The 12,074-nt window shown below is 44.6% G+C and overlaps 1 protein-coding gene across 1 annotated transcript in view; it reads right to left on the bottom strand.

The window, feature by feature from the left end:
- Window positions 1-2,357, bottom strand: part of DAPP1 (dual adaptor of phosphotyrosine and 3-phosphoinositides 1) — a 51,524-nt gene extending 49,167 nt beyond the window's left edge. Inside the window, exon 1 of the mRNA XM_024211733.3 lies at window positions 2,107-2,357. Coding sequence (XP_024067501.1) covers window positions 2,107-2,210 — 104 coding nt within the window. The 5' untranslated portion in view covers window positions 2,211-2,357. The remainder of the gene's footprint in view (window positions 1-2,106) is intronic.
- Window positions 2,358-12,074: the final 9,717 nt, after the last annotated feature.

Genomic DNA, 12,074 nt, shown 5'->3' with positions numbered 1-12,074 from the left:
CGCAACTTCAGCTATGTGAATAGCGTAGCTGAAGTTGCGTATTTTAGGTCGACTTACCTGGCTGTGAGGACGGCGGCAAGTCGACCGCTGCCGCGCCGCCGTCGACTCTGCTTCCGCCTCTTGCCGCGGTGGATTTCCGGAGTCGATGGAAGAGCCATCAGGGATCGATTTTATCGCATCTTCACTAGACGCGATAAGTCGATCCCCAATAGATCGATTGCTACCCGCCAGTTCGGCGGGTAGTGAAGACGTGCCCCTAGTGGGGAAAATGTTATGATTGTTTTGCTGAACTCCCTGTTGCAGATGTTTTGCTAACTCAATCAGGTATTAAGGAGAGAAGAGTGACTCTCTAGAGATGAGGTGGGCTATGCAGTTCTTGGATAGGAACTTGGGGAGCCTGGTGAAAAGGCTTTGGCTGGATTTTGTGTTTCAGCAGGAGTTATTTGGGTGAATAAAACCAAACTGCAGGAAGATGGGTAAAGTTTTGACCTGCTGAGGCTACTGAAAACATGTTCCCATCACTTTTGTTCTGCTGCTGCTCCTTCTGTTGTCAGTGTGGGGACGTGTGTGTAGGGGCAGCAATGCCAGCACAAACACTGCCTTTGGGATTGTGCTGTAGGAGAATATTTAAATTGTGAATAGACTGTGTTGGGTATCAATGGGATACTTGCAATCTTCAGCCAGCCTTGAATCCCACTAAATTTTAATTTCTTGACCTTTGAACATTATATTTACAAACATAACTGCCTCAGCATTGCAGTGGATCTAGGGCATGATGATGGATGGAGTCAGCGGAAGAATCTAAATAGATATCTTTTTACCATTATGTGGCAACTGATTTCAACAGAAATACGTAATTATGAAATACGTTATTCAAAGTGCAAGAATGAATTTGCTGCAGTCCAAGATACACGTGAAGGACGCTCATTCCCTGAAGAATTACAATCTAGAAACATATTACAAAATCTAGACTCTAACTTAGTTCTAAGACTTCACATACATTAGACCAAATCTGAACTGAGAATCACTAGGAACCATTGCTCCAAATGCTGTGGTCAATGGCACCCCATGCAACCTCATTAGAAATTAAAGGAATTGCAAAGGGTGTAACTCAGCACAGAATTTGGCCATATGGAGGGAGGCCAAATTCTGCTCTGGGATGCACACACACAGCTTCCTTTGAAGTTAACTAGAGGCTCAGGTGTAGTTGCAGAACAAGCATTTGGTCCGTGTAATTTGCCAGCTACTACCATTTTAGTACAGTCATATTTCTCATTTCTGATCAAGTATAAGGACACATTTTAACTCTTCATTATCTCCCAGTTCATAATGATAATAGCAAAGGTACCAAACACAAGCAAATAGTAATTCAGAACCCTCATATTATTGGGTTGTTGTTTTTCTCTCCTCACGCCAGGGAAGCCCTATTTTTTTCAACTGTGCATTCAAAATAAATAAATCATAATTCTGTTAAAATGTTCTGAAAAAATGCTAACTCTCAAAGACTATTCAGCAGCAGCAGACAAACTCAAATCCTAGCAGCTGCTGAAATGTCCCTCTTTAATCTATAAAGCTTCCTGCAGGCTTTTCTGCATTTTTTGTTCATTCACATTTTGGGTGATTTAACATATCATCCTCTTTAAAAAACAACAACAAATTCTCAAAGAGACACTTGCAATGATCCCTTCAGGCTGACACTACACCCATACACCCAGCTGCACTGAGATCCGCACACAGGCAGAGACCCAGAGATGGTGACAACAACTTCCTCATTCCTGGTGGGGAAGGAGGGGGACAACCATCACAGCCGTTTTCTTGGGCTGGAGGTCCCAAACCCACCCGCCCTCCTGCAGCTGCCACCGTAGAAGCAGCCCAGGGCATTCCTGTGAGTGCTCACCATCCACACAATGCAGAGCGATTCCTGCTTTCCCTCCGGCTTCCAAGCCGAGAGGGAAGGGAGGCGACATGCCAGCAGGAGGGAGGAGTGAGCTGCAGCTAGGTACCAGCTGGGCCAGCAATGCGATTTCTGCGGGGGAGGGCTTCAAACACTGGCTTGACCCCAGCGCGCGGGGTGCAGGGAAAGCCCAGGGCCGTGCCGCCCCTTACCCTAGGCTCTGCAGCTCCTCTAGCACTTCCTCTTCTCGCTCCTCGGAGAGGACCCTCATGCCTCGGCTCATCTTCGCGCCTCCTCCCGGCTCTGCTTTTCCCATCCGCACCACCTGCTGCTCGCGCCCCGCCGCGCGCGGGAAGGGAAGGCAGAGACAGGGGACTCCCTGCCCCGGCTCCCGCTCCCCGGGCAGCGGCAGCGGCAGCGGAGACGCTCCCCAAGAGCAGCAACCTGCTGCTGCAGGGCGAGCGAGCCGAATGAGGAAGTGAGAGCGGGTCCCTCCCTGCGCCTAACCACCCTGCCAAGCCGCCTGCGAGGCGCAGGCAGAGAAGGAAGAGCCCGGGGAATGCAGGCGGCCCGGCCAGCGCGCGCTGCACTGCGCTGCGCGGCGTGGAAGGTGTTGTGCCCCTAGCCGAGGAGGCGGAGGAAGGCTTGTGGCTAAGGAGCAAGCCTAGGCAACTCCCCGCCTCTAAACAGCCTTTTCTCTGCCTCCTCATTTTCTGTGACACCGCCCCGTCGGAGACCTGGAGTGGCCCTTCCGCACTCCAGGAACCGAGTAAGCGATGGGCTGGTCCTAGGCTGAGTTAACGTGACAGACACACGTCCAGTACTTGTCAATTGTGCAGTTTACCTAGCTCGGCGTGTAGATCTCGGTTGCAATCATTGTGTTTGGGAAAGGGAGTACTGACCTTTCCCTGACTCCAGGGCCGGCTCCAGGCACCAGCTTACCAAGCAGGTGCTTGGGGTGGCCACTCCGGAGAGGGGCACGTCCAGTTGTTTGGCGGCAATTCGGCAGAGGGTCCCTCACTCCGGCTTGGAGTGAAGGACCTCCGCCGAATTGCCGCCACAGATCGCGATCGCGGCTTTGGGGGGGGGGGGTGCTGCTGGGGGTGGCAAAAACCCTGGAGCCGGCCCTGCCTGACTCCAATGACTTTTCTCCCTGATGGAACAGATCATTTTTCAGATAGTTTGTGGTTTGGATGGGCAGTGGCCCAGCTTGGCTCCTTTCTATAAACTGTGCTCTTAGGACAGTGGAATTGCAAGACTGGGTCAGGCCTGAGGGCCATCTCTGACAGGTGGCCAGTACCTGGATGTTTCAGAGGAAGATGTAAGAACCCTGCAGTAGGTAGATGGGGGATAATTTTGCCTCCTCCTCCCCTCCCCCCCCACATTAGGTGTCATTCCAGTCTCTAATAGTTAGAGATTGGCTTAATCCTAAAGCATAAAGTTTAATATCCTGTCCCAAATTTTTGCACGACTTAATTATAACATTTTGTGATTGTGTCATTCCCACTGGAAACAAAGTATAAAAAAATGCACCTGAAAGGATTCAGGCTCATTGTATTATGCAGCCCTTCCTGACATTTTTTTTCCTATTGTGTATGCAAGCTCATGCTTCCCAGTGTTTATCTGACTTGTAAGTGTGTCATATAATAACCTGTAAACATTACATAAATGTTTGCAGATGTCATGAAAATCAGTTACAATCTTGGTTTACACATAACAGTCTTTTATTTAACGTGCTAATGTAAATGTTGATAACAAAATGACACACTTTTCCTTACCCATAGCAGCTGCATAAATTACAGTTGCCCTTAAACTGGTTTTAAAAGCATTACACTTTTTTTTCTGGAGTGAAAAAGGGGGATGGCCTTTTATAGGGGATGGTAAATTCACAGACAGTAAATCTAAGGCTTAATAAACCAACAGTTAAATTCCTCTGTAAATATGCCTTTTTTACATGAGTGTAACATGCCAATGATAGCATTTGCAGATCCGATGATAAGATTGCTAGCTACTTTCTTACCCTGTGTATTAGTGTTTTGAATCCATGCTCATAGAATGTCTAGATTTAGAGTGTGCCAATTAAGTGCTGCCCTGAGGGTGGGACACAGTCATCCTGCTTCAGGGGGAGGTCCCAAAGCGACTGTGCCTCAGAAACACAATCCTTCTATGAGTGACAAGTCTGCAGGGGATGTATGCAGGCTGCACTATCCTTGACAATGGTACAGCTTGATAACCTGCATCTGACCCACTCTGGCTGCTTATTAGGGAATTAGAACATGTAATTCACTACCAGTGTGGCTCCACAGGGGGTAATGCCAGCCATCATGTCACTCAGAGCTTGGACGTATGATGTGGTGGTAAAAACACCTGAGGCCTCTCTATGCTACATCTTCTAATGTTACTCCCACCGGTGGAGAATGGGCGGCCGACAGGAGACTTGATGATTACCTGTTCTATTCATTTCCTCTGGGGCATCTGGCATTGGCCACTGTGGGAAGACAGGATACTGGCTAGATGGACCTTTCGTCTGACCCAGTGTGGCTGTTCTTATGTAGCTGGTCCAGTGATGAATTACAAGTTTACATTTCCTAATGTAAATAAGTCCTGTCAGGTGGTTTCTGGAGAGAGGTGGGAGATGGAAATAGTCTGGATTCATCTCCTTCCGGCCCATCATTACTGCTACATTTGCGTGATGTGCATCCCCAATGATGCACAAAGGGAGCAGTCTTTTTTCCTGCTACTGCTACCTCCTTACCTTCCCCATTCATACCCATCACCAGTATATCTTCTCAAGGCTATCCTGAAGTCTCTTCTCCACACACAATTCCACACCTACCTGTTAGCAGATTTGTCTTGGGATTTATCCCCTGAAGTCTGCACAGAAAGGGGCAGGCCTGCTGATTGCCTCCTGAAGATGTCAATGGCCCAGTGGGTTTAGTAGACTATCAGGCCTCCTCCATCTCAAGAAGATAATATCAAGTAGTGAGAGCCACAGAGTGAGGGGAGTTGTGTGAGGACTGAGCCTCATGGGATGTGGTTTTCATAGCTTCAGAAAATCAACTACCCGATGTTTAATCAAGCCCAAGAACCTTTAACATTTCTCCATTGCTGATGTTTGTTCAGTTTTGCAAAGCTGTTGTTAGTTTTGGTGGATGTTCTTATGATTTTTACAGTGTAGTGGCTGCATTGTGTGCATCTTTTTATGTGTTTAAGGCAATGTTTCTGCTGAATTTTCTGGGTGTTATGTATTTTTTCAGTGCTTTTTAAACTGTTTTTATTCATGCACTTATATTTTATACACTTTGAATATGCAGATACTGGCAAATTCTTGTCTTCGTTATGCCACTTTGTTAATGTGAAAATCTTTCAATGAACCTGTTATGTTCATGATATAGAAACAGAGAAAATAGCAAAAAGCATAAAATACTCTTTCTGGGAGGCTGAATTATAGTAGTACTTTATTTCTTAAAATACAGAACTTTTACATATAAGAACCAAAAACACAGAGAGAGAGAGAGAGAAAGCAAGCTGCTTCTTAAGGCGTAGAGGCATATCTCAACCCACCTTGCTGCAGGCTGGCTCCTTGCAAACTGACTGCTGATAGACTCAGATTGTACACTTCTCTGCAGAGCCCCTTAGTCTACAAGCAGGACTAGGAAATCCCCAGAGAATTTTAAGTGATAGTTTACAAGTTTAACACAGATTTCAAATGCACGACCGAACCAAAAATTACTTGTAGCAAATACTTCAATGTAATACACTCAGTCTGAAATTTGCACCTTATGCCCATTGTTGAGTGAGTGGTATATACTTAAAAGAGTGAGCAGAACTGGTATGTACTTTTCTGATATACACAGTAATGTGAATAACACATGCTGTTACTGTGTATTGGTCAAACATGAAAGGTTGGCAAGAACAGCCTGGTGCCCTGCTAACTAAAGATTCATAGATTATAGGCCACAAGGGAACACTGTGTCCTCTTCTATAACACAGGCCAGAGAACTTCCCTGAATTCATTCCAGAGCAGATCTTTCAGAAAAATATCCAGTCTTGATTTTAAAAGTGAAGCTATTAATATTATGTTGCATATAACCAAAAATTCAGAATATATTCAGGCACAACCATCCAATAGTTGGAAATCCCTCCCAGAATCCCATTTTATTTGGAGGATTATCCCTTGGAAAAAAATACGTAATGTTGACAACTATGCCTATTTACATATTCAGTGACTCTAGAGATCACCACACTTCCTTCCTCTTTCTTCTCCCCCCCACCAGACTCAAACAGTTCCTGAACTTATGAATTTACCAGTGTATCCTGGTTAAACTCACCAGACCTTTGTATTTTTGAGTGGTGGTTCTGCAGAGCCCCACTCTGTGTCCTACCATTAGACTGCCTTGCTCATTTGTTGATTTGGGACTTTATCCTTACATCTTCTGTCAACCTTCCTTTCGTTTCACATCAGGGCTTGCTTTGCTATATTAAGAAGCTGTACATTAAAGATATGCAAACATCCTCCCAACGGTTGCTATTTGCGTGTGAAAGCAAAATATCATGTGTATGAAAAGGTCATGCTCTTTGTCTTGGCACTGATTTCTCAAAAATAAAATATGCACTAAAATGAAACTAGTATAGAACAATTTATTTGATTTGCAATGAAGGCCTACTTCTTTGTTGCTCTTTGTGTTACAGATTAATCGTTTTAGAAGGAAAGAACTTTCGTGACCTGGTTGATGGCTAATGCTCTGAAATATTTTCCACGGGTTAGGCAGGAATTGTTTGCTGGTTGTACCTATAACTCTTGCTCTCTCTGCCTGCAATGTGCCACCTTCTCTCATTGACTATACATTTCATATCAAAACAAATTCTGCCCCAGATACCATTTTGGCTGGTTCAAATGAGCTTGCTTGTTAGCTTTCCACAGGTTGATATTGGTCACAGTGGGAGATGCTTTTTCCCAGCACATCTTTGTAGCTTTTTTATCCATTAAAAAGTTCACTAGATAACATTTCCTTTGGGAGCCTGGAACTGTAATCCATACATTTCTTTCAGGCAATCATAGATATTTTTGACATCTCCATTGTCCTTTTGAACTTGATTTTTTTTCTTTCCTGTCCTACCAGCTTCCTTGCTTCTATCAAAGTTTGCAGAGATGGTTGAAATGACCTTTTTATTTCTTTTATTTTCTTTTTTTCTCCATGGCTGGGTTATCTCATTGTGAGAAAAAGAAAGGTGCAAATAAAAATGTCTCTTTATTTGAAAAAAGACTAAAAGAAGAAATTTAATAAAATCCAAACAACAAACCATCACAAGCCTTTTAAAGGGCTTTACCAACTGTATCACAAATCAGCATAAAAGCTCATAGCTCAATGCTCATAGCTTGAGACAGGCTTTTATAAGCTCTTGTGTTCTATGCAGCAATGCCTCTTGGTTAGGGTTACCATATTAAAGGTTTTTAAAAAGAGGACACTCCACGGGGCCCTGGCCCCGCCCCTTCCCGCCCCCGGCCCCGCCCCAACTCCGCCCCTTCTCCAAAGTCTCCGCCCCTTCCCCAAAGCCTCCGCCCCCTCCCCTGAGCGCCCCGCATTCCCCCTCCTCCTCCCTCCCAGCCATGCGAAAAAGGCTGCCCGAGCGCTACCGGCTTCACTGTTTGCCGGGCAGCCTCCAGACCCTGGGCCCCGGGCCAGGCACTTCCCCAGCGCAGCCGGAGCCCAGGAGGAGAAGCGCCCGGCTGGGGGCGTAGGGTCTGGAGGTCTGGGGGCTGCCCGGCAAACCGTGAAGCCGGTAGCGCTGGGGCAGCTCCGCTCTTCAGCTGCACAGCTGAGATGTCTGGGGGGAGCTGCAGGCAGATTCTCCCACGAAACCTCAGCTCGCAGCCTGCCGGAGCCGCTCAGGTAAGCAGGGGACTGGGGCAGGGATGCTGGCATTTTCCCGGACATGTTCGGCTTTTTGGCAATTCCCCCCAGACGGGGATTTGAGCACCAAAAAGCCGGACATGTCCTGGAAAATCCGGACGTATGGTAACCCTACTCTTGGTAGGTGAATGTTCCCTAGCTGTCAAGCTCAGCTCATTTTAGAGAAGTTGCTTCCTCCTACTTGGCATGTACATTTCTCTTCATACAAAACAAAAAAACAAACAAACTTGCATGTAGTGCCTATTGGTTGTCACTCTAATCAACTACATCTAATAATTCTTAAAATCACATTCTTCACTTGAACCAATTACAGACACACCAGGAACAGAAAGGCTATGTGACTGCTAAACTACATTTCCCAGAATACCACAGGCTCTAGGGTCAGGGTTCATTCCTCATTCCCAGATACATAAGCTGCTGCCACTCAGCAATTAGTGCATGGAGAAGACTGGTAGGAAAGGGTAATGTTCCAGCTCACTGGTCAGCCTGAAGCATAGTTCAAACATATGAACATCATCAACAGAAACAACACAATAAGGTACTGTTTTGATGATGAAGGCATAGTTTGGTTGCATCCCTCCTCTTTCCCCTGTCCCCACTATATGCTCAGTTTCATAAGTGTTCCTTTTTCCTCAGAAATGATCTCTTAAATAATCCCCCCTTTGATACTCAAATAGCCATGGAAATTATAGGTCTTTAAACACTTTCTCCTGCCCCCCAACACAACCTCTGTCTCAGAGTAGTACTTGCATAGTTCACATTCACCTCACAAGAAAAACAAAACTTAAAGTCTGCTGGCCTGTAAATTGGGGAGGGGGGGGGAGAATCCTGCACTCCACACACAATGTAGCAGTGCCCTTTGTTTCCCGTCTTAAGTATTTTTATTGTCATTCCATGCAGCAGTAGGTCACCCTAATTATGGCAGGCTTTAAATCCCGATAGATACTCTCTAATTAGAAGCTCCCATGCTCCATAGACTCTTGAAGTCTTTGCCTCAAGATTGGATGTTTTTCTAAAACGTATGCTAACTGGGTGAGGGTCTATGGCTTGTGTTATGCAGGAGTTCAGTTTAGACAATTATAATGGCCCCTTCTGGCCTTAAAGTTTATGAAACAGTTGTTTAAAGTTGTTTGGAATAATTTCAGTTAATTTTAGAATGAACAACAACTAATTATTAAACGCATATAATAGAAGTTTATCAATGTTCGTGGATGTAATAGGAAATAATTATGAGATACATTCTGGTCCCATTTATACTGCTGTAAAGGTGGGCTTCAGTTGCAGTAGACTTATGACTGTAATACAAAGTAGAATCTGCTTTATACAGTTGTTAACCTAATAAACATGTTAAAGGGATACTATCAATTTAAAAATCTCATTTAAAAACACTTATTGCTTCTTATTAATAATGCTTTAGATAATTGAAACTGAGAGAATTTGAAAACTCTAATGTACTTATCACCATTTATGCTGGTTTATTTTTTCATTTCACTCCTCTTAAGCAATGTAAGTAGACTCATCAGGTTCAAGATCACTTGTACTAGCACAATGCAGTAATATTTGGGTTGTAAACACGAAAAGGGAATGTTTTCATCCAGACAAACTTCTTGACATAAAAAAAATATTTCTGAGTCATGAGGTCCTTGCTCAGTTTTTACTCAGGCAAACTCAGTCAATGAAAGTTTTGCTCAAATAGGGGCTGAGCCAAAATCTGAAAATTTTGCATCTCTAGATTTGTCCCTGTCAGATCAAATTTGAGGTTTTAAATACACTGAAGTTGCCATAACTTGTGAGTATTCTATATCTTACTTCTAAATATATAACGCTATCCCTGTGCAATCTTGATTAGTTCAATATGGTTGTCTGGGTGTAACTGAGGACAGAATCTGGTCTGATCACTCATGGTGGTGATTTTATGTTTGTTTTTTCCCCAAATCCATCATTCTGCTGAAGAGAAATGTCTCTGGCACATCTAAGACATAGTTGAAGACAAGCTAATGGGACTTTTGTGTGCCCTCTGCTGGCTCTGAAACGGTTAACTAACACAGTTTATCATGCTGATGAGCATACAACAGAGGGATTAGACCTTAAGCAAGGCTTAGAAAGATTAGATATTTATGGGTAAATGTTGGTAAACATCACTTTCACTGTACACACACAAACCAATGGGGAAAAAAATGTTTCCATCAATGATAATTGATAGGCAAAATAAGAAAATGCTGCTTTAGAACTTATTAGAGCTTGCTTTAAGGTTATTTACTTTGTATATTTTGATATGTGATGCTACCAATTTGTGTTTTAATAGTTATAAAGCTTTAACTTTTTCTAATCTTAATGTCTACTGACATTGAATAATTGTCTGACCTCCTCCCCCCCATAATTTCCTGTAATTGTGGAAATTTAAATTGATTAAAAAATAAACTGTTATCTGTCAAAATTATATAAAAAGACTGAATTTTGCCAAGCCAGCGTTAAGGCACTCACTCTCCAGCCCCTGAGAAAGTAAACAAAAATGGATTGTTAATGTCAAGCTCCAGCAACATTACTGAGTGGAAAAGTCTGTTTGCAAGATAAAAAGAGACAAAATTGCTAGGAAAATAAAATGCATGTTTAGACTTCTAAATGGTTTGATACAGGAGTAGATTAAAGCACACTGACCAGGTAACTTATAGTGCACAGCAGCAGGGTCCACATAGTACACAGCAGGTTAGCGCAGGGTAATATTTACATCCCAGCTTGCTGCGAACTTAGTGTCTCTATAGACTAGCCCTGAGAGTATTTCAAATCATGGAGTAAAACTGTTAAAATAGAAAACAAGTAAAGCTCTGAACAGTTTCACGCCTGCTTGAGAAACTTTCTTTAGTTTTGCCAAAAGAACAAATTAGAGTCTTGGGATCTGATTCTGCAGCCCCCTTACATGAGCAATTCCCATTAAGTCAATAGGAGTCACCTATTGTGTGGAACAGCTGCAGAATCAGACCATAATCCTAAAATAAGTATATTAAGTGGAGCATTCTGAGGGACCTAAAGATAAATAAGGTAAAAGGAAGCTTCTCTTTAGTAGCAGAATAGTTTAGTAAATGTGTAATTGTCTCTAGCATGGGGATGCTCATCTTACGTGTAGGTTAATTAACTCTGCTACTGCAGTTACCATCCATATGGCCCCAGCTCTCCAGACCTTATCATCGGGCCCCCGCCCCATAAGCCTTCCCGGCTGCCCCCTTCACATCACCTGAGCCGGCAGCACAACATGTAGCTGGTCCACCTCTGAACCGCACCTAGGAAACATCATACGTGCTCATGCGCCACACTCTTCGCTTCCTCACCCTTGTGTCCTGCCCCGACACCCGGTGGTGGGAGCCTCCTACCACCGATGGAGGGAGAGGAGCCCCAGTGGGCCAGTCCATATTCCACCCTGGTCCTACAGCCTGCCACGGACATTAGTTGGTGGCTCCTTCATGGAGCTGTGAGCATGGGTGTGTAAGGGGCATGGTTCATCACCTCTCCCAACACCTGCCCCTTCTGCGTGGAGAGGGAGACTCTGGCACACATCTACATTGAGTGCACCAGGTTGCAGCCCCTTTTCCAGCTCCTCCAAACCCTTCTCCTTCTGGCTGCACTTTTCCCTGCACCTCCTGATCTATGCACACCCTATCCATGGCCCCACAAAGTCACGAGATCCTTGTTAACCTCCACCTGGCATTGGCCAAGGTGGCAAGCCACCATACCAGGAGAAAGAAGCAGGACATGAAGGTGCTCTGCAACTGTGGAGCCTATTTCTGCTCCTCCCTGAAGTCATGTCTCTGGATGGAGTTCCTCTGGGCCGTGTCCACTGGTTCCCCGGATACCTTCAAGGAGCAGTGGGTGCTGACTGGGATTCTGTGCTTGGTGTCCCCCTCTGGATCCCTGCTTTTGAACCTGTGACCCTCACTCTTGTCCCTGTTTTTCATTTGTTATCCCCTGTAATGTTTTGATGCCTGGGTCCAGTGGCTCCTCCCCTGAGGCTGGCAGGGGCCTTTAGATGTGGTTGGGCTTGTGCCCACCCCTCCCCAGAGGCTCAATAGGTACTGTCCATATGGCTGCATGGATGTAACTGAAGGCAGAATTTGACTTTTGTGTTTCATTGGCATAGTCTAGATTCTCATATGTGTAAATCCATGAGAAGTCTTACAGATCTTACCTTTCTCCAACTTCAAAGGCTAGGTTCAAATAGCATAGAGAATATATACTTAAGTTATCAAACTTCATGGCCTATTTTTTATGCA

This window comes from Terrapene carolina, unplaced genomic scaffold (genome assembly GCF_002925995.2).
Source record: "Terrapene carolina triunguis isolate 2854851 unplaced genomic scaffold, T_m_triunguis-2.0 Scaffold706, whole genome shotgun sequence".
Taxonomy (NCBI): Eukaryota; Metazoa; Chordata; order Testudines; family Emydidae; genus Terrapene; species Terrapene triunguis.
This window is presented reverse-complemented; position numbering and strand designations above follow the sequence as displayed.